The sequence below is a fragment of the Nyctereutes procyonoides genome, unplaced genomic scaffold, assembly GCF_905146905.1.
Source record: "Nyctereutes procyonoides isolate TBG_1078 unplaced genomic scaffold, NYPRO_anot_genome, whole genome shotgun sequence".
NCBI lineage: Eukaryota > Metazoa > Chordata > Mammalia > Carnivora > Canidae > Nyctereutes > Nyctereutes procyonoides.
The window spans coordinates 60,970,708-60,993,889 of record NW_026575140.1 but is presented as its reverse complement, the minus strand read 5'-3'; the positions used below and the strand labels follow the sequence as shown (position 1 = coordinate 60,993,889).

The 23,182-nt window shown below is 37.8% G+C and overlaps 1 protein-coding gene across 3 annotated transcripts in view; it reads right to left on the bottom strand.

The window, feature by feature from the left end:
* DYNC2H1 (dynein cytoplasmic 2 heavy chain 1) overlaps window positions 1-23,182 on the bottom strand; it is a 341,276-nt gene that overhangs the window by 220,617 nt on the left and 97,477 nt on the right. For all 3 annotated transcript variants that reach the window (XM_055305872.1, XM_055305873.1, XM_055305874.1), the window contains exons 54-61: window positions 22,977-23,131; window positions 21,441-21,578; window positions 16,688-16,801; window positions 15,960-16,120; window positions 14,870-14,993; window positions 13,958-14,079; window positions 12,454-12,540; window positions 11,012-11,138 (exon numbers count right to left, since the gene is read on the bottom strand). In XM_055305872.1, the coding sequence (XP_055161847.1) occupies window positions 11,012-11,138; window positions 12,454-12,540; window positions 13,958-14,079; window positions 14,870-14,993; window positions 15,960-16,120; window positions 16,688-16,801; window positions 21,441-21,578; window positions 22,977-23,131 (1,028 nt within the window). The remainder of the gene's footprint in view (window positions 1-11,011; window positions 11,139-12,453; window positions 12,541-13,957; window positions 14,080-14,869; window positions 14,994-15,959; window positions 16,121-16,687; window positions 16,802-21,440; window positions 21,579-22,976; window positions 23,132-23,182) is intronic.

Below are 23,182 nucleotides of genomic sequence, written 5' to 3'. Positions count from 1 at the left end.
ACAAGTATACAACTCCTAGAAGAAAACAAGTACTAATCTCTCAGGTGTTGCCCACAGTAACATTTTTCTAGATATTTTTCCTCAGGTGAGGAAAACAAAAGCAAAGATAAACTAATGGGACATCAAACTAAACTACACAACAAAGGAAACTATCAACAAAAAAAAAGGCAAACTACTGAATGGGAGAAGATATTTGCAAATGATGTACCCAATATAAGGTTAGTAACCAAAACATCTAAAGAATTCATACAACTAAACACCAAAAACCCACAATAATACCATTAAAAAATGGGCAGAGGACTTGAACATTTTTCCAAAGAAGACATACAAATGGCCAACAGATACATTTTTCAAAACAAAAAACAAAAAACAAAAACGCTCATCACTCATCATCAGGGAAATACAAATAAAAACCAAGTAAGATCTAAGCTCACACCAGTTAGAATGACTAGTATCAAAAAAGAGAAGGGAACCCTCATGCAGTGTTGGTAGGGATGTTAATTGGTATAGACACTATGGAGAACATTTTGGAGATTCTTTTAAAAATTAAAAAGAGAAATACCAAACAATCCAGTAATTCCACTCCTGGTGGAATTTTTACTCAAAGAAAATGAAAACACTAATTCAAAAGCTAATGCAGCCTTATGTTCACTAAGATATTACTTACAATAGCAAAGATGTAGAAGCAACTCAAGTGTCCATCAATAGATGGATAAAGAAATGAATGGATAAAAAAGCAATCAAAGATGGCAATGGAGAAGAGGACTCCAGACTCACCATTGCCCTCAAACTTAATCAACCATCAAATCAGCCTAAATACCCCAGAAATCAACCTGAAGACTGACAGAACAAACTCCACCACTAAAGGGAGAGAAGCAACCACACTGAAGAAGGTAGGAAGTGTGGAGATGTGGGCTGGGGGAGAAACAGACTTCGGGGGGCTGTGGGGGAGGGTAGGGAGCCCTGGTTGCAAAGAAGGGGGAGAGAGAGGAACACGGGAACCTACAAGGAGAATGCTTCCCCAAAGCCACTTTCTGGGAAAATGAGAGCGGCTGAATTTCTGGAGTTCTTGCAACCAGCTGGGATTAACACCAGGAATTTTAAAGGTCAGCAGGCTTGGATAGGGTACAGCCTGGGGGGCACTGCCCTACCACTGGAGAAGAGGCAGGCAGCACACAAACAGTGACCTGAAAACCCTGAAAAACGCCTGGGGCAGAAAGGGGGGAGATTATTGCTCTACTTAGAGAGGCAGTGTTCACAGTACGCCCCTCCAAGAACAAAGGAGCCAGCTGGCACCATTTCCCTCTCCCCGCCCCTCAGCATCATCAAGGAGCCACCTATAGTAAACAGCACAGCACCCACACTAGCTGCCTAACCTGCTCTCACCAGGTCCCACACCCTTGCACTCTGCCGGTAAGGCCTTTCTCAGTCAGGCTTGCCCAGTCCGAGAGCAGCAGGCCCTTTCCCCCACGATGACAAAAAGAAACCCATGCTCACACCACACCTCTCGACAGGGGAGTTCTGCAGGCTCTCAGTTCCGGTGGAGTTAGGGTCAGGTCTCATTTTACAAGCAGAGCAGGGCACACCTCACTACAAGTCGCCACATTTAGGGCAGGGAGCAAACACTACCTACAGCAGGCAAGCAGAGCCCTGCAAATGACCAGCCTGAAGGATTAAGCAGCCAGAACACAGCAGCAGAGTGCATGGAACACATACCCGAGACACTCCCTGAATGCCAGGCCCTGAGAACTGCAGGACCTCTTCTTCATTAGGCCATTACTCTCGAGAATGGGCAATAGAATAAGCTTTTCTAACACAGAGAAGGTGGCAGAGACAGACAAAATGCCAAGACGGAGGAATTTCTCCCAAATCAAACAACAAGATAAAGCCACAGCCAAAGATCTAAGCAAAACAGAAGTAACATGTCTGATGGAGAATTTAAAGCAATGATTATAAGGATCCTCACTGGACTTGAGAAAGGAATGGAAGACTTCAGGGAGGCCTTTATTGCAGAGATAAAATAATACAACAGCATCAGTCAGAGATGAAGAATGCAATAACTAATCATGGAAACAGGCTCGATGCAATACACAGCAAGCTGGAAGAAGCAGAGGAATGAATTAGGGATTTAGAAGACAAAGCAATAGAAAATAATGACACTGAACAAAAGAGAAAGAATCACGAAACACGAGAATATGCTTAGGAAACCCAGTGACTCCAACAAACATCACAACATTAGTATGATAGGAGTCCCAGAAGAAGAGGAAAGGGATCAGAAGGTTTATCTAAGGAAATAACAGCTGGAAATTTCCCTATCTGGGGAAGGAAACAGGCATCCAGATCCAGGAGGCAGAGAACTCCCATCAAAATCAACAAAAGCAGGCCAATACCAAGACATATTGTAATTAAATTTGCAAACTATAGTGACAAAGAAAAAACCTTAAAAGCAGCAGGACAAAAGAAGTCCCTAACCTAGAAGGGAAGACCCACAAGGCCAGCCTCAGAACTCCCCACAGATACCTGGCAGGCCAGAAGGGAATGGCATGAGATATTCAATGTGCATACGGGAAAAATCTACAGCCAAGCATACTCCACCCAGCAAGGCTGTCATTCAGGGTAGGAGAGAGAGTTTCCCAGACAAACAAAACCAAAGAAGTTCATGACCACTATACCATCCCGGCAACTATAAAGGACTCTGAATGGAAAGAAGAGACCAAAAGAAACAAAGACAAGAAAGGATGAGAGAAAATCTCAAAAAACAAAGACAAAACAAGTAATAAAAAAGCAAACACATATCTAACAATAATTATTCTGAATACAAATGGGCTAAATACTCCAATCAAAAGACATGGTGTCAGATTGACTTAAGAAAAATAAGACCCATCTACATGCTGCTTACAAGGGACTCATTTTAGACATAAAGACACACACAGAAAGTGAGGGGATGGAGAACCATCATATTAACAGACGTCAAAAGAAAGTCAGACTGGCAAAATTTAGATCAGAAAATCTACGTTTTTATTCTTGTATCGTTTTGTCCTGCTTTGGTATCAGGGTAGTACTGGCTTCATGGAATGATTTTGAATGTGTTCCCTCTACTACATTATTTGTAAGATTTTGATAAAGATTGTCTTTTTTTTATGTTTGGTAGAACTCACCATTGAAACCATGTTGTCTTGGGCCCTTCTGTGCTAGGAGATTTCTGATTCCTAATTTACCTTTCATTCTTGTTATCAGTGTAAGATTTCCTATTTCTTGGATTCAAGATTCATGATTCACTCACGCTTGGTAACTCGTGAGTTTTTAGGAATCATCTGTTTTTCTAAGGTATTTGATTTTTTAGTATATAATTTACTGTAATTGGTTATCACACTGTACTTCTGTGGTTAACTGTTGTACCGTCCTCTCTTCCTTTTCTCATTTCACCCTTTAGTCCTTTCTTTTAATGTAGTTAAAGCAATGCTGATTTTGTTTATTTTTTTGGTAAAATAGATCACTTTCAATATTATTTTATTGTTTATTTGGGTCACTATTTTATTTATTTCAGACTTTTGTTATTTCCTTCCTCTATTAATTTCAGCTAAGTGTCTTCTTTTTCTGGTTCCTTGTGGTATAATGTTAATTTGCTTATTTGAATTTTTTTCTTCATATAAGAGTTTATAGCAAAAATTTCACTCTAACATGTGATATGGGGCATCTCACAGGTTTTAGAATTTTGTTTCTTTTTCTTTGAGACATATTTTGATTTGCTGTTTGAGTTGTTTGCCTGACTGCTGACACAGTGTGTTAATATTTACATAATATTAAATATTAGCATTATACATTTTCCAGGTCTTTTTTATTGTTGATCTATAGTTTTGTACCACTGTGGTTGGAAAATATACTTGGGTATAATTTCAGTCTTCATAAATTGGTAATATCTGTTAGGGCTCTTTTTATGTGATTTAATCATGGGATTCTTCTGTGTGTACTTGAAGAAAATGTGTATTCTACTCTTCTTGCATGGAATGTTTTTTATTTATCATTTAGAACCATGTATTCATAGAGTAAAAAATGTTCTTGTTGAAAAAAAAAACAGGAATTTTAAATAAGGGTGCTCATTTAATATAAAGCTTATCAGAGGGAATGAGCATACAGGTGAAGGGGATAAAGAGTACATGTGTCCTCCTCGTGAGAACTGAGGAATAATGCCCTACCACGGACACCTGAAACCAATAGAGCACTGTGTTAACTACACTGGAATTAAAGTAAAACACACAGTATTAAAAGGGGGGGGGCAGGGCAAGATGGTGGAAGAGTAGGGTCCCCAAGTCACTTGTCCCCAACAACTTACCTAGATACCTTTCAAATCATCCTGAAAACCTACGAATTCGACTGAGATTTAAAGAGAGAACAGCTAGAACACTAGAGAGAAGAGTTTGCACTTCTAACAAGGTAGGGTGACAGAAAAAAATTAAATAAATAAAAAATAACTAAGTGGGGCCACTGCGAGGAGCCAAGCCAAGGCCAGGATGTGAAAGCCTCCAGGACAGGAAAGCCCAGTCCCAGAGATGCAGGAACTTTAAAAACCTGTACCCGATGATTCCAGGACTGAAAGGCACTTAGTAGGGAAATCAGGCAGAACTGCAGGAGGGGCAGTGGAGCCTCCAGGCTCCCAAAGTAACTAACAGAGGAAGTGCACCAGAGGGAGAGCGTGCCACACAATGTGGGCTGAGCTCGGGAAAGGGCTTGGACCATGCGCCCAGTGGGGATTCAGGGAGAAGCTCAGGATTCAGGGGGACTCAGTAAAAGAAAGGGGAAGCCCAAAGAAATAATCCACAAAAACAGGGGCTGAATAGGTATCATGATGTCACTAAATTCATATCTTTCAATAGTAACTCTGAACGTGAATGGGCCTAATGACCCCATCAAAAGGTGCAGGGTTTCAGACTGGATAAAAAAGCAAGACCCATCGATTTGCTCTCTACAAGAGACTCATTTTAGACCTAAGGACACCTACAGCCTGAAAATGAAAGGCTGGAGAACCATTTACCATTCAAATGACCCTTAAAGGAAAGCAGGGGTAGCCATCCTCATATCCAATGAATTAAAGTTTATCCCAAAGAGTGTAGTAAGAGATGAAGAGGGACACTATATCATACTTAAAGGATCTATCCAACAAGAGGACCTAACAATCATGAATATTTATGCCCCTAATGTGGGAGCTGCCAAGTACATCAATCAATTAACAACCAAAGTAAAGACATAGTTAGATAATAATACACTTATACTTGGGAGACTTCAACACGGTGCTTTCTGCAAATGACAGATCCTCTAAGCACAACATCTCCAAAGAAACAAGAGCTTTAAACGATACACTGGACCAGATGGATTTCAGATATCTACAGAACTTTACACCCAAACACAACTGAATACACATTCTTCTCAAGTGCACATGGAACTTTCTCCAAAATAGACCACATACTGGGTCACAAATCAGGTCTTAACCGATACCAAAAGATTGGGATTGTCTTCTCATATGTTCAGACCATAATGCTTTGAAACTTGAACTCATTCACAAGAAGAAATTTGGAAGAAATTAAAACATGTGGAGGTTAAAGAGCAAAGGGTAAAAAGAGAAAGGGTCAACCAGGAAATTAGAGAAGAATTTAAAAGATTCATGGAAACTAATGAGAATGAAGATACAACTGTTCAAAGTCTTTGGGATACAGCAAAAGCAGTCTTGAGAGGGAAATACATCGCAATACAAGCATCCCTCAAAAACCTGGAAAAAAACTCAAATACACAAGCTATCCTTGCACCTAAAGGAACCGGAGAAAGAACAGCAAATAAAACCTACACCCAGCAGAGAAAGAGTTAATAAAGATTCAAGCAGAACTCAATGAAATAGAAACCAGAAGAACTGTAGAACAGATCAACAAAACCAGGAGCTGGTTCTTTGAAAGAATTAAGATAGATAAACCATTAGCCAGCCTTATTAAAAAAAAAAAAAAAAGACTAATAAAATCACGAATGAAAAAGGAGAGATCACAACCAATACCAAGGAAATACAAACGATTTTAAAAACATATTATGAGCAGCTATACGCCAATAAATTAGGCAATCCAGAAGAAATGGACGCATTTCCGGAAAACCACAAACTACCAAAACTGGAACAGGAAGAAATAGAAAACCTGAACAGCCCAATAACCAGGGAGGAAATTGAAGCAGTCATCAAAAACCTCCCAAGACACAAAAGTCCAAGGCCAGATGGCTTCCCAGGGCAATTATACCAAACGTTTAAAGAAGAAACAATACCTATTCTACTAAGCTGTCCTGAAAGATAGAAAGGGATGGAATACTTCCAAACTCGTTCTATGAGGCCAGCATCACCTTAATTCCAAAACCAGACAAAGACCCCACCAAAAAGGAGAATTACAGACCAATATCCCTGAGGAACACAGATGCAAAAATTCTCAACAAGATACTAGCCAATAGGATCCAACAGTACATTAAGAAGATTATTCGCCATGACCAAGTGGGATTTATCCCTGGGATGCAAGGCTGGTTCAACACTCATAAAGCAATCAATGTGATTCATCATATCAACAAGAGAAAAAAACAAGAACCATATGATCCTCTCAACAGATGCAGAGAAAGTATTTGACAAAATACAGCACCCATTCCTGATCAAAACTCTTCAGAGTATAGGGATAGAAGCAACATTCCACAGCATCTTAAAAGCCATCTACAAAAAGCCCACAGCAAATATCCTTCTCAATGGGGAAACAGTGGGAGCCTTTCCCCTAAGATCAGGAACACGACAGGGGTGTCCACTCTCACCACTGCTATTCAACATACTACTAGAAGTCCTAGCCTCAGCAACCAGGCAACAAAAATAAATAAAAGGCATTCAAATTGGCAAAGAAGAAGTCAAACTCTCTCTCTTCGCAGATGACATGATACTGTACATAGAAAACCCCAGACTCCACCCCAAGATTGCTAGAACTCATACAGCAATTCGGCAGATTGGCAGGATACAAAACCAATGCCCAGAAGTCAGTGGCAGTTCTATACACTAACAATGAGACTGAAGAAAGAGAAATTAAGGAGTCAATCCCATTTACAATTGCACCCAAAAGCAAAGATACCTAGGAATAAACCTAAACAAACAGGTAAAGGAGGATCTATACCCTAAAAACTACAGAAAACTTCTGAAAGAAATTGAGGAAGACACAAAGGGATGGAAAACTATTCCATGCTCATGGATTAGCAGAATTAGTAATGTGAAAATGTCAATGCTACCCAGGGCAATTTACACATTTAATGCGATCCCTATCAAAATACCATGGACTTTCTTCAGAGAGTTGGAACAACTCATCTTAAGATTTGTGTGGAATCAGAAAAGACCCCAAAGAGCCAGGGGAATATTGAAAAAGAAAACCAGCCGGGGGCATCACAATGCCAGATTTCAGCTTGTACTACAAAGCTGTGGTCACCAAGACAGTGTGGTACTGGCACAGAAACAGACACATAGATCAATGGAACAGAATAGAGAATCCAGAAATGGGCCCTCAACTCTATGGTCAACTAATATTCGACAAAGCAGGAAAGACTATCCACTGGAAGAAAGACAGTCTCTTCAATAAATGGTGCTGGGAAAATTGGACAGCCACGTGCAGAAGAATGAAACTAGACCATTCTCTTACACCATACACAAAGATACACTCAAAATGGATAAATGATCTAAATGTGAGACAAGATTCCATCAAAATCCTAGAGGAGAACACAGGCAACAGCCTTTTTGAACTTGGCCACAGCAACTTCTTGCAAGATACATCTATGAAGGCAAGGGAAACAAAAGCAAAAATGAATAATTGGGACTTTATCAAGATAAAAACCTTCTGCCCATCTAAAGAAACAGTCAACAAAACTAAAAGACAACCTACAGGATGGGAGAAGATGTTTGCAAATGACCTATCAGATAAAGGGCTAGTATCCAAGATCTGTAAAGAACTTATGAAACTCAATAGCAAAGAAACGAACAATCCAATCATGAAATGGGGAAAAGACATGAACAGAAATTTCAGCAAAGAAGACATAGACATGGCCAAGAAACACATGAGGAAATGCTCCGCATCACTGGCCATCAAGCGGGAAATACAAATCAAAACCACAATGGGATACCACCTCACATCAGTGATAATGGTGAAAATTAACAAGACAGGAAACAACAAATGTTGGAGAGGATGTGGAGAAAGGGGAACCCTCTGGCATTGTTGGTGGGAATGTGAACTGGTACAGCCACTCTGGAAAACTGTGTGGAGGTGCCTCAAAGAGTTAAAAATAGACCTGCCCTACGACCCCAGCAATTGCACTGCTTGGGATTTACCCCAAAGATACAGATGCAGTGAAATGGCAGGATACCTGCAACCCAATGTTTATAGCAGCAATGTCTACAATAGCCAAACTGTGGAAGGAGCCTCAGTGTCCATCGAAAGATGAATGGATAAAGAAGATGTGGTCTATGTATACAATGGAATAGTACTCAGCCATTAGAAACAAAAATACGTAGCTTCAATGTGGATGGAACTGGAGGGTATTACGCTTAGTGAAATAAGTCAATTGGAGAAGGACAAACATTATATGGTCTCATTCATTTGGGGAATATAAAAAAAAATAGTGAAAGGGATAAAGGGGAAAGGAGAGAAAATGATTCGGAAATATCAGTGAGGGTGACAGAACATGAGAGACTCCTAGCTCTGGGAAACAAACAAGGGGTAGTGGAAGGGAGGTGGGCAGGGGGTTGAGGTAGTAGGGGACGGGCCCTGAGAGGGGCATTTGTCGGGATGAGCTGGGTGTTATATGTTGGCAAATTGAACTCCAATAAAAATACACACACACACACACACACAAAAAAAAAAAAAAAAAAAAAGGAAAGAAGCTTCTGCAGAGATCCCACAAAATAAAGACTATGTAAGCCTCAGTTTGTGCCATGTGCAGAGTCTAAGGAGAAACTCAAGAGGCAAGCAGAAAGCAATGAGAACTAAGTCCTGTTGTCAGTTTTCTGGAGGCCCTAGATCCAGCTGTGCCTAAAGCCTGCCCTGCCTCTGAACGTTAAAGTTTTGTGAGCCAATAAAGTCCTTCTCTTGTTTAAGATAATTGAATTGGGGGCTTCTTGGTGGTTCAGCGGTTGAATGTCTGCCTTTGGCTCAGGTCATGATCTTATGGTCCTAGAATGGAGTCCCACATCAGGCCCACTGCAGGCTCACTGCATATCTCCTTCTGTATATGTCTCTGCCTCTCTCTGTGTGTCTTTCATAAACAAGTAAATAAAATCTTAAAAAAAAAAAATCACAAAAAAAGGATAAAGACCACACACACACACACACACACACACACACACACACACGGTGGAATATTAGCCATAAAAAAGAATGAGATCGTGCCATTTGTGACAACATGGATGAACCTAGAGGGTATTATGCTCAGTGAAATAAGTCAAAGACAAATATCATATAATCTCACTTACATGTGGAATCTACAAAATGAAATGCATAAAGACCAGAAACAGACTCCTGAATACAGAGAAGAAAGTCGTGGTTGGCAGACAGAAGGGGGCAGGAGGGTGGGAGAAATAGGTGGAGGGGATGAAGACTTATAGACTTCCAGCTCTAAAGTCATAGGATGTAAGGCACAGCAGGGGAGGACAGTCAATGATACTGCAATAACCTTGTAAGGTGACAGCTGGTAAGTATACTTACTGTGGGGAACATTTTATAATGTACATAAGTGTCAATCACTATGCTGTGGACCTGAAACCAGTATAATATTATGTTAGCTATACTGCAATAAAAATAAAATAAATATAAATAAAATTAAAATTAAAATTAAATTAAAATGAATCCTAGACAAAAAAAAAAAAAAAAAAAAAAACCACACCCCAGAACACAAACACCCTACAGCTGAGGAGTCCGAAAACAGCTGTGGTCAGTGTCCTGGCAGAGGGGATGGTCTTAGCATGGGATGGAGCAGTCCTGGGCCAGCTGCAGAGACAGACACCTAGGAAGGGGACAGGCACACAGTCCTGGATGAAGACAGGCCAGTGTGGGAGGGAATCTAACAGTTTGAACAAAAACCCATCCACCAACCAAGGAACAAGAAACCACCACTTTAACAAAGTCAAAGTAACAAAGTATTCTAGAAGAAATAAGTGGCCAGCAGTGTCGAATCCTAAGGTTGCAGTCCCAGGAGGCTGTATGCTGAAGTGTATGGAAATGGGCAGAGCAAAAAGCCTGACGAAGATGTAAAGGCATTCCAATATCTCTCTAAGGCATACAAGTGTGACACACAGTCCAGTTCTTGGGAGAAAGATATGACATCATTTAAGGAAGTGGTTCAGAGAGCCTTAGGACTTGCACATGGGGCTATAAAACAGTAAAAACAAATCCAGTCCTCGGGAGGCTATAGAGGTGCTTTCTTCAGTTTGACTCAATTTACAGGGCTTGTTATCTAAAGCAAAGCAACTTTTTACAGATGTGACCAGTGAAGAAATTTCCAGGGAGTTAGCTGATGAAACAGCAGCTATGGACACCCTAGTCATAGAGCTGCAAGGCCTAAGCAACCAGTTTCGAAATCAGTACTGACCATCCTGCTGGGAACAGTTTTGGAAAAGGAGCTTTCACCTTCTGAATTTCTCTTATACCTGTGTGTCTAAAGCACAAGATAACTTATTTTTTTTAAATAAACTTCTCTTTAATGGCAAAAAAAAAAAAAAAAAAAAAAAAAAACCTCAGTTCAATGGGATTTCTGGAGAAATCCCTGCCCTTCCCCTCAGTCATAAACATCCACCCATATAAAAACATTCTGCTTAGATGAACTCACATAATGACCATGAATGTTGCCATCATTGAGCCTCAGCCAGCTGAAAGTTAATGGATATTTCTCACCTTTTTCTCTTAACAAATGCTGGACATTACAGATTTTCTGTTTTAAAGGAAGCCTTTTTCTGATCTCTGTGTCTCAAACAAACCTGTGCATTCCATCGTTTATGTTCTCTGTCAAGCTGACTGATTAGGACTTCTGCAGCTTTAATGGTCTCTTGAGCTTTGCTTAGTTCAGCTTCCAGTTTGGCGGCTTCTGAGGTCCTGATCTGAAATCTATGAAAACATTAACATTAATTAAAGGCAAAGGGATTTAGGAGAGATTTGACTAAATTAACCTTACACAGTAAAGTGAGCTTTTAGGTAAGAATTTAGTTAATAATATTGATAATATCTGTGTTCAAGACATCGTGACAGACCAGGCACACACAGCAAGCAACACATAGATCTGAAATGCAGTGCTCTCACAGGGCACACACAGATGTCTCCATGTGACACTCAAGGCCCTGCTGGCAACTGACCCACCTGCCTCTTCAGTGTTAGATCTACACCAGTCCAACAAAGTAACAAGCCGACCTCTAAAGGAGCTCATATGCTCAGCAGACACCCCAACCTCTGTCTGTTTCTTCAGGATGTCCCATGGGCCTAGAATACCTTTAGTCCCCTTTCTGATCCCTACCTCATCCCACATTCTAACTCCTGCCAATATCTACCCACCAAAAATATAAATAAAATTTTAAAACTCACTTCAAATATCCAATCCACTACAGATATTCTTTCCCTATGTGCCCATTTGCCTAAGTTTATAACTGTCCTAATTCTGAGCATATGACACTGAAAGGAGTAATTACCTTCCTTATACGTATCTAATTATATCTAGAAGAAAATGATGAAGTTTCTTTCCTGTATCTCTAACGCAAAAAAAAAAAATCAGAAATATTGAAAACACTGGATTTATGGGATTGAGGGTTCTTTTGCTTTGTTTTCTCTATAATATTATAGAGATTAATATTCATAAATGATCCTGAAATTTAAGTACAATATTGGATAAAGTATTTTTTTAACACTAAAAAGTACAAAATTAAAAGGACTCAATGTTTTCAAATGTGATCCTGCATCCTCAGGAAGACTATACAACAGATGGTACTATAGCATCACGTGCAATCCTACATCTGGATAACACAGACACGCAGACACCACAGTGAGTCCTGAGGTACAATCCTACGTCTGGATAACACAGACCTGCAGACACCACAGTTAAGACCCAACCTACAATCCTACATCTGGATAACAAAGACACGCAGACACCACAGTAAAGACATGATCATAAACCAACTACTTCCTACCCTTCCTGTTCAGGAAGAGATACAGTGACAGCTCTACAAATGGAGACCTCAAGTCTGTTTGTTTTTACCAAAAAAACATTATTTAAAAAAGGAATATCTTCTATATTTTTTCATATTTTAGAGTGAAATTATTAAAGGAACTGAAAATAATGATTATAGGATTTTTAAAATTCAAATATTGAGGTTTTTTTTCAAATATCCACAATACATTTTTTTTTTCAAAATACATTTTAAACATAACTTACTTCTCTTTGAGTTCTGATACTTTCTGGCCAACAGAATTTAGAAGCTCCTCTAGTTTCCTTTTTCTGTCTTCGGTTTTCTTCAAATTTCTAAAATATAATTCAATTTTATAAAAGTTATTCTATTTTATATCAACAATAGCAGAAACAATCCCTCTATCCTTCCTAAAACCCCCATCAAGGGCAGCCTGGGTGGCTCAGCAGCTTAGCACCGCCTTCAGCCCAGGGAGTGATGCTGGAGGCCCGGGATCAAGTCCCAGGTCAGGCTCCTTGCATGGAGCCTGCTTCTCCCTCTGCCTGTGTCTCTGCCCTCTCTCTCTCTCTCTCTCTCTCTCTCTCTCTCTCTATTTCTCATTAATAAATAAATAAAACATTTAAAAATATATATATAAATAAATAAATCCCCATCAAAATGAAACCAAGGTAATTAAAAAAAAAAAAAAAAGATATCAGGGATCCCTGGGTGGCTCAGCAGTTTGGCGCCTACCTGTGGCCCAGGGCGCGATCCTGGAGTCCCAGGATCAAGTCCCACATCGGGCTCCCAGCATGGAGCCTGCTTCTCTCTCTGCCTATGTCTCTGCCCCTCTCTCTCTCTTTCTTTCATAAATAAATAAATAAATAAATAAATAAATAAATAAATAAATAAATAAATAAATCTTAAAAAAAAAAAAAAGACATCCATGCACAAAGAGAAAGAGGAAAGTACTATAATGGGAGTAACTTTAATAAAATTTTGAAAGGTGGTAACTGACATAACGGAATGCAAAAAGCCAAAATCTGTCTCAGCTGTGAAGAAATGAAAATGAAGCCTACACGAAACAATATTTAAGCTGTGAACAATATATACTCAATATAAACATTTAACATTACTCATTACGCAAAAATGTGGCAAATAAACACAAAAATTTAACATAATTATACTGAGAAAATGAAGCTCACACCAATGAAAACCTCCTTGTCCAGATTAAGAAGAGATGATGTCAGTGATCAATCAAGAACACAACAAACCTCTCGTCTCGTTCTGCACATAGAACAAATGTTGACTTAGGAACAACCAATTAAAATGGTAAGCCCCAAGGTCATTGGGTTAAATCTCCCCCTACCTGCCCAGACCATTTTTGCAAAATATATACAACATGTTTCTAGAACTTAGAAGGAGAAAACAAATTTAAAAGCTCTAAATTTCCAAAATTTAGCTTTTGTACCTTAATATTACTCATTCACAAAATTTTAACTCTTTGTAAAAGAACTACCAATTTATCCTTCCAACAACATAATAATGGTAGACGGAAAAAAATTAGTGAATTCTACTATGCACCTTCTTCTAATTGCTTTTTCTTTTGGTCTGTTTAATCTTTTATTAAATTGACTCATATTACATGTTTTAATGTTGTCAGCTGCCTTTTTAGATTTAAACAAGAAATAAAAGATAAATAAATCTGAATAACTGTCATTAAATTGATGAAAATAAAGATTAGACTTAATTTATATTTTATGTTTCACTCACAATTCTAATCCCGCTTGTTCAGTTTCCAAAGGCTGAATCCGTTCTAAGACATGGGAATACTGGACGTTTGCTTTAACCCACGCAGCCAAAGGAGCTGCCGCAGTGCTGGCACGCTTAGCATTCTGAAAAATCCATCACAACTTATCTAGCAGCCTAACTTAGTTTCAAATAAAAGCAACGTTAATTCTAGTCTATTTTACTTAAGTATTTATTTAATAATTTATCCCCCCAAATGAAGTCTTGGGTTTATAGTTAAAATAACTATGTGAATTGTTATTTTCATTAAGATAATCTTGAAATTTTGCTTCAAAATAAATGTTCTTGAACCACATAAATCCTTAATGATATTTTTATCGACATAAGCACTTCATTAGCCACATTTATAATGAACGTATGTCTGTCCACAACAATGTTCAAACATCAACCCTTCCTCTTCTGTACACAGGACACATCTTTATTGAATAAAAGCAACTTAGAAACCATGTTATTGGTGTCATAGATGATGCACATAACATTTTGAATAAGAGATCTAAAAAGATGCCAGAATCGTGGATTTATTCATTGAAATTAGATAATAGTATCCTAACACAGATATCTGTTATTATATGACAAATATACAGGAAGCAAGAAAAGCAGACCAGGCAAGGTGGAAGTTAAGAAGTGATTGAGGATTCCTAGCAGATAAGAAGATTCAAACACCACTTATGACACCAACTATGCATCCCAAAGCCAACCTGAATTTCTGCCACCCATCTGCTGGGAAATGCTTCTGATACTTAATACCTATGGCTTATTTTTTTTCCACTTTAAGTTTTTAGGCAATGTAAATCATTGATAATAAAAAACCATATTTTAATAAGCAGAATATTACAGAGTATGAAAGGGAATTCATGACATAGTTTTAAAAATTACCTTTGAATCAAAAGATCCTTTATTTTTATAAAGAAGCTCTTCAACGCTCTCTCTTATTTCCTTTGGAATATTTCGCGCATCAAAAGTTGCTATGTCTTCTCTCACACCTCTTTTTGCAAGGAAACTACAATTAAAGCATATTACTTCAGATGAGGCTAAATAAAATTTGCCATTCTGACAAAAATATCAATTTAACAAAATGGTGTCTGCAGTACTTTCCACCTACTAGTTAACAAAACTTCGAGTGCTTGGGTGTCCCTGGTTCTCACGAGCTGCCTCACCCTGGGTAGATTATAAGGGCTCCATGCACAGGCCCCATGGCCTTCCTCGCCTTCTAGGGATGACAAGGAGTGCCAAAGGGACGGCACCACATCCCTCCACAAGACCTGCAAGCTGACTCCCTTCTCAGAAAGGTGTTTCAAGTGTTCCCCCAAGCCGCATCTCCCTCCCATCTCCAGACAGAACAGAACTCCATGTGGATATGAGTATGAGCACAAACCACAAGCCCATCACGAGAACAGGACCCCTGAAGCCACACAGCTGCACGGTAGTCACCAGTAGCCTTGGCTCTTCCAGGGCACAGCATGTATTATTCACAGGGCACCTGCCCTCACTCCTGCCCTGACTCTGCCAAGACTGCAGCACTCTGAGAACAGTGGCTATATTTTCTTCACCAGTACATCAATATAAACATGATGCTCTGTACTAAGGACCATGTAAATGATCGTGTTTATTGTAATGTTCTTCAAGATTTTAAGGCATTCCTTTTTCCCTCTGGGGAAACAATCACTTACTATGTTGAAAGGAAAATTCAGATCTCGGTACAGGATCACATAGAGCATCTTGAAATATTACGGCAAAGTGGTTAAAAATAGGTAATTAATGAAACAGTTTGAGAAACAATGTAAGAAATATTTAAAAATATGAAAGAGGGGCACCCAGCTGGCTCAGTCAGTACAGCATGTGACACTCAATTGTGGGGTTGTGGGTGATAGAGATTACTTAAAAATAAAATCTAAATAAATGAATGAATGAGTTAATGTGTACTTCACTGGTGAAATAATAACATTTCACAAATTCTAAAACTTACCTTTTCATGCTCACCCAAGATGTATCAAAGATACCCATCAACCTTAAAACGCCCTCAAGAATATCTCTGATAATATCAGGTGGCATACGCAGTGAACGAATTTCTGAAAGAGATTCTGGCTTAATGTTTCCAACTGCTAGCTTGGCTTCATTGACTAGAGGCTAAAAAGACAAAGGGCATTTTTTACTTTCAAAAAATATGTATGTAAAAAATCACTAACTTCACAAATTATTGAATATTTGTCATTTTATTAAAAATAATGAGTTACTAATATCCTTTCTCTTCAAATATCAAAATGGTTTAAAACACACAAAATACAAAATCTTCAAGTTTTTACCACCATAACTGTAAGAGCCTAATTTAGAAAATCCAATTTGTTTTGAGACAATTTTGCCATTTTCAAGAGGCCTTTATGTTCTAAGACTAGCTGACTCACCTGGTGAGCAACCAAAAAGGAGCCTGAGTTTGACTTGATTTCCCCACAACACATTTTTCTCCTAACACCCACACAAAGTGGCTTAAAGAAAACACCTATGTTTCTGATGACCATGGGCTTGTTCCCTCCCTTCTCCCTGCAGCCTTTCCTTCCTGCTTCTCTTCCACAAATATTCTGGTTGAAAGCCACATTCGGTCATACTGCTGGAAAATCAGTTCAGCAAGTCACGTTTGAACTCCTAGAACAGTTGGCAGGCAGACACGGCTCCAACAATGCTTCCTTTGTAGCTTACCTGCACTTCTTTTAACTCATCATCAATTTTGTTCTTTCTTTCTTCAATTTTAACAACTTCTTCTGCTATTTTGTGTTTCAGTCTCTCAAGTTCTGTCTTTTGCTCACTAGCATCCTATAGGGATGTGTAAATGGCATTCCAATTAATTTTAATGCACTCGATACTTGAAAGCATGATATCAAAAATACGTTATTTTAAAATAACATTTTTTATTAAATGTTTTTCTAATGTTAATTGACATGAGTTTCTAAGTTGCCTGGGAAAAATTATATAATTTATTATTGTATATTTACTATCAGGAAGTTTCTATGCTTTAATTTTTTCTGAATAACAAAGCAATAAATGATTGTATATGAATCAAACAACTCAAAATTGTATAATTTAGAAAATTATCATAATGCTCATTTAACACCTGCAATAAATTATCCAGAGAGGTTAGTACCATTATGCTCACTTCATAAATGAACAAAGTAAAAAATAAAGTCTTCTACAATTATAACAGTAAAGACTAACTCCTCTTTAAGACTACAGTATATTAGAGGTTTGTGTTTCTACAACTTAGACAAAAACTGAAATCATGATGTGATGGTAAATAAATCAACACAAATTAGTACAGATTCAAAGAACACTAAATTATGTATTATATTAGTAACGTGAAGTCTTTGTTCATGCATGCAAATATCAAAGATCCCAGATATGTAAAGATGATTATTATGAATGTTCATATTTGGTTTGTTGATACTAATTGTAAAACCAAAGAGGAAATTTGTCAAGAAATCTTTCAAGAGTCCTTACATCAGCAGTTCTCAACTATATTCTAATCATTCAGGAAGCTTAAAACCTAAAGGCTGGTGTTCTATTGTCAAATATATTGAATACTTTTGCTGGCTGCTGGAAGGGCACAGAAATATTTAAAGACTTACCAAGTAGTTCCAATCTACAGCTTAAGAATCACTGTCCCCCCTCCAACTTACATTCAAGTACTCCACACTTCGGCTCAGCTAGAATTTTCTGTACTCCACAGCATCTCTACCACTGCTCCTCAAAGAGAACTTATTTTTCTCCACCTCACACATGAATATCCTCAAAGGCCCAGCTCATATGTTGTTTATTAACCTGCTCTACCAACTGAAAGCTATCACTATTCTGAGATTTTACAGTATTTAATTTGTACTTTTTTTATGTCACAAACCTAGAGCTTCCAGCTTTGGAAGTTACATAGTTTGATACATAAGGTGTCTCTCCAAATTATACTTTTTTATAAAATAACAAACAGAAAGGTCTGTTATTTATGGGGCACTTGGGTGGCTCAGTCGGTTGAGCATCTGCCTTTGGCTCCTGTCATGATCCTGGGGTCCTGGGATCAAGTGCCATGTCAGACTCCCTACTGGGAGTCTGCTTTTCCCTTTCCCTCTCCTTCTCCCTCTCCCTCTGCCCCTCCTCCAGGCTAATGTTGTGTCTCTCTCTCTCTCTCTCTCTCAAATAAATCAGTAAAATACTTGTGTGTCTAAGCTACGTAATACAATTAGCTACAATCATAGAAAAAGCATCTCTGAATGGTCCAGACAACAGAGCAGCACAGCTGTCAGCCTATAAGACTACAGTTCACTAGTCTGATGGTACAGGCACACACACACTGCTGCATATTCTCCTTTTGTAAATATATAATTGTCAACAGTACTATCCTCTATTCAGTCTTCACTTTTTTTCATATTTCAATTTACTCTTTAAAGTATTTGACAGATGTTTTTTAATAATAAAAATGGCTGTCTGATTTACATAAATATTTATATTCATCTGTTTCCAAAAATACCTTGAGGAAAAAAATATGCTAAGGTTTTATACTATGAAAATTACTTTTGAAAAAAAAAAGAAAAAAAGAAAATTACTTTTGATTTTCTATAATATTACTTACCAGGTCAGGTACTCAATAAAATTATCTTGGAAACAATGAATGTATACATAACCATCATGTATCTGGAAATGTTACTGCTTTTAAAAGCTTCCCATATGCCAATGGAATTATTTTAGCATATCAGGGTAAGTCTTGATTATATTATTCAAGTCAGCCCAGATAATTCTCCTGTGGGGCTACCAGTCCCTATGGAACCCTACCTACACTCAGATTTCCCATGAAGATGACCAAACTTACAGAGAAAGTTTCTTTTGTAAGAATAAAAAAATCAAGTATGAAAAGTTCAGTAAGAAAATACAGCTGGGAAAAAGATCTTATCAGGTATCCTCTGAGGGCTAAGTGGAGATGATACAACAATGAAAGGGACCAACAAAAAGGGGAAGCTGCCAAAAGCAAACAGTTAGAAGCTAAAAAAAATCTTCTGAGAGAGACTATCTTAACAGTGATGAAAAACTCAAGAGGAAAATTAGGAAATGATTTAAAGGAGGTAGAGCAAAAAGAGAAGAAAAAAAGTGAGAAAACGTTAAGAAAATTAGAGAAAGCAGACCAGGAAGTCCAAAGTCCAAGCAATAAGCATCCTAGAAGGGGAAGACAGGGAGGACGAAGAGGACATAGGACCAACCCCCACCCCTCCACCCTAGGGCTACAGCAGTAGTGCCCCAGTGGCGGGGTGGCGGGGGCGGTGTGTGGTGGACTCCACAGGCTATCCAACACAGGGGACATTACCCGAAGCTAAGGAAGACCATGTCACCTTCAGAAGAGTATATTCAACAAGGCTCCAGGGAGGGGGAAAAAAGAGAAAGATCACCTGCAAAGGGTCAGAACTTAACTTGGAGTGTCTCAGTCTTGACAACAAAGAATGGAAAAAAACGCAACAACAAGGGATTTCAGTGTCTAAAAACAAGGAGTTTACATTTCCTGATGACTTAGGCTGCTGAGCACCTCTTCCTGTTTCCTGGCCTTTCCTATGTTTTCTGTCACACAGAACACCTTCAAATCTTTTGCCCATTTTTCAATTAGACTTTTTATTTTTGTGTTATAACAGTTTCTGTATATTCTGGATGCAAATTATTTATCAAATTTATGTCTTGTAAATAATTTCTCCCAGTCTGTGACTTGCCTTTTAATTTTCTTCAGACTTACTTAACAGAGTATAAGTGCTTAATTTCAATAGAGTCCAATTCATTAACTTTTTCTTCTTCTATTTTGGTATCACACCTAAAAAATCTTTGTCTCATCCAACATCATAAACACTTTCTCCTGTATTCTTCCAAAGTTTTATAATTTTATGCTGTACATTTAGACCTATGACTCATATTCAGTTAATTTTTGTACAAGAATAAAGATCATTTTTTCCTCAAATACCATTTTTAAAAAATACTACCCTTACCCCATTTAACTGTATAAAATTTTGTATAAAATCTCCATTTTCTATAAAATCAATTCACTATGTACATGTCTATTTCTGAACACCATAATGTTCCAAGGATCTGCCTCTCACTACACCAGTATCACAGTGCCTTAATCACTATAGTTCAACAGTAAGTTTTTAAATCATACTCGTTCCAATCTTATTACTTTGAGTATTTGTGCCACTTGCTTTTAATGAGATTTATACATTAGTCTAATAAATATTGAAGTTAATTTAATTAGAAGAGGTATTAGACTTGCAGTAAGGTTAACAGTCACCAACATGAAGATGGAGAAACACATATGAGACATAATCAAGGAGGTAAAGTAACAAGATTTAGTGATTCATTAAAGGTAGGGATTGAGAGAACATAAGTCTAATATAATTTATAAGTTCTGTCTTGAATAATTAGCTACATTGACAATAATAAAGGAAACTACAGATGTCGGTGAGGATGTGGAGAAAGGGAAACCCTCTTATACTGTTTTTGGGAATGCAAACTGGTGTAACAACCCTGGAAAATAGTGTAGAGTTTCCTCAAGAAGTTAAAAATAGAGCTACCCTATCATCCAGCAATTGTACTACTGGGTATCTACCCCAAAGGATACAAAAGTACAGATCCAAAGGGGGCACCTGTACCCATGCATTTATAGTAGCATTATCAACAATAGCCAAAATATGGAGAGAGCCCAAGTGTCTACCAATTGATGAATGGATAAAGATGTGGGAAACACATACAAAGAATACAACCCAGCCATAATGTTCATGAGACTTCTAAGCAGACCACTGGGGATTTGAGTCTGAAACTCGGAGAGAGCAGGGCTGAAAGATGAAGAAAGGAACATGGGGGGTCAGCACATAAGCACCAGCAAGTGCATCCTGAGAGGGCTCAGGCAGAGCACGTGACCTGGGCAGGGAAGGATGTCAAAGAAATCTCCTCAGAAAGGTTCGATAAAGGAAGGACAATGGCAAAGAGTAGGTAGAATCAAAATATTAAAATATCATGGAAGCATAAGTAAAATGCTTCTTTTGTAAATCTTGAGAATATTAAAGACAGGTGAAAAAAATCCTTGAAGCCTGAAGAAAGAGTTTAAGAAAAATAAAAGGAAATATCAACTAGCAGAGGGTAAACAAAATTGCTTACAGACAAACCTATATCCACTTAAAATGATTATATTTGTATATTTATAGGGTTTAGATTGAGTTAGTAAATGGTGAATTGAGAAGACTATAACTATGATTTTAGAATAACATGGGAAAAATCTATGCTCTTCCACAAAGCTCAAGTACTTAATACCACCAGTCTGACTCAGCACAGACAAGAGAGATTTTTTAAATCCACATATGTAAAAATGTAATTTTTCCACACAATCAGGCATCAACGGTCTCCCTACTGGCTACATTTCTGTGCTCTCTTAAAACATTACCTGCATTGACACTGTGATCTCTTGAAGGGCCGCATCAGCTTCATCTTGCTTAGTTTTAAGTAATACACTTTGTTCTCCAGCCTTTCTGTTCAGCTCATCCACAAGAGCTTTAGCTTCATTCAGTTTAGACACACCAGCCTGTATCAGTAAAATTAGCTAATAATTTAAAAAGGAATTTTATACACACACAGTAAATAAAATCTATAAGAAAGCATCCAGGAATAACTAAGTTAGTTATGCATCAAACACTTGCATGTGGCCTTGGGTTTTTCCTTACTGCTAATCATAATGACTTATTCAACTGTACACCCATTAGGAGGTAGTAAAAGACACCACAGATGCATAAAGGAAACACGGACTTTAAAGCGTCAGTAAAGCTAAACAGATCAACACATATTTGAGAGCTTAAAGATCATAATTTTTATCCACTGCATTCTATGAGAGAGAAAACAGAAAACAAGGAAAAACTCAATAAAGCTTTTCCATTTTTCAGCCTCCCTGACTACTCTTTCATACTGGACATACCTTGGTTCTGTACATCCAGTGTCTACCTTTTTTTTTTATAGGAGGCTGCCTCACATACGGTTCTGGTGGGCTACCTATTCTTTGGGTGGGTATTTGACCCTGGGCAGGCCAGTATGGCACCATATCCCACCGCCCATGAATAATGCAAGGAATGGACATGAAAAATATTCCTCCTCTTCTATAATAGGAGTTGGGTTTTTGTCACTAACAAATGAGAAGATCTGGGAAGACAGTAATGGCAAAATGGAATATAACCAATATTTACTGAGCAATTTTATGTTGCTACATAAAATACATATATGCATATGTATTTTATCTAATACTCTCACAACTAACTCAATTAAGTCTCAAGTCAACAAGTAATTTACCCGCAGCACCACAGAGAGAACCAAATCAGGAAAATGACCTTCCCAAAACACATATAGTCAGTGGCTTGCTATGGGTGAAAGTGAAACATTAGAGTGATAAAGATGACATTGTCTATTAGGATGGATCCTAGTTTATGACACTGACTTTGGAGAGGAAATGCTCTCAGACAACTTCCACGGCTGGCCTTTAATGCCACATTTAAGTTGAAGCTCTATAATCACAGAAATGTAGAAAGACAACTGTTCATAATGTACCAGGTGACATGGATAAAAGTATTATTTTATAAAGTATAATTTTAATTTTAAAGGTTATTATAAAGTTTAGTCTCAGATATATTTTAATTAATAGACATTTCTGAATTTCTGAAAATGTTTTCATATTACAGAAACTTTTAAAGATCATAAACTATCAAAAGCACATAAATACCACCCAGTGAAGAAAAAAAAATATTGAATCTAAATAAAAATTACAAAACCATTACTATGCCTACTGAGCCACATTGGTAGGTGAGACTATTTTAAGGCATATGATACAATATGGTACTCATTTATACCAAATACATGGCACAGGCAATGGATTGTGATATACATAACCCTTGTTTCCATAGATAAGTAAAATAATTAGAGATTACCAATATTGTACCTGCAAATGACTTTGTCTTTTTAATAGTTCGTTTTTCTTGCTGCTACTAATGGCAGAATACACACGTAAAAAGGTCATATATCGGCTTGGTGTAGCACCATATGCTTTACAAGATTCATGGATTAATAAAAATGATTTCAGAAAATCGAGATCAACTAGAAAGAGAAAAAAAAAACAACTTAATATACACATGATCCATTGTGAAT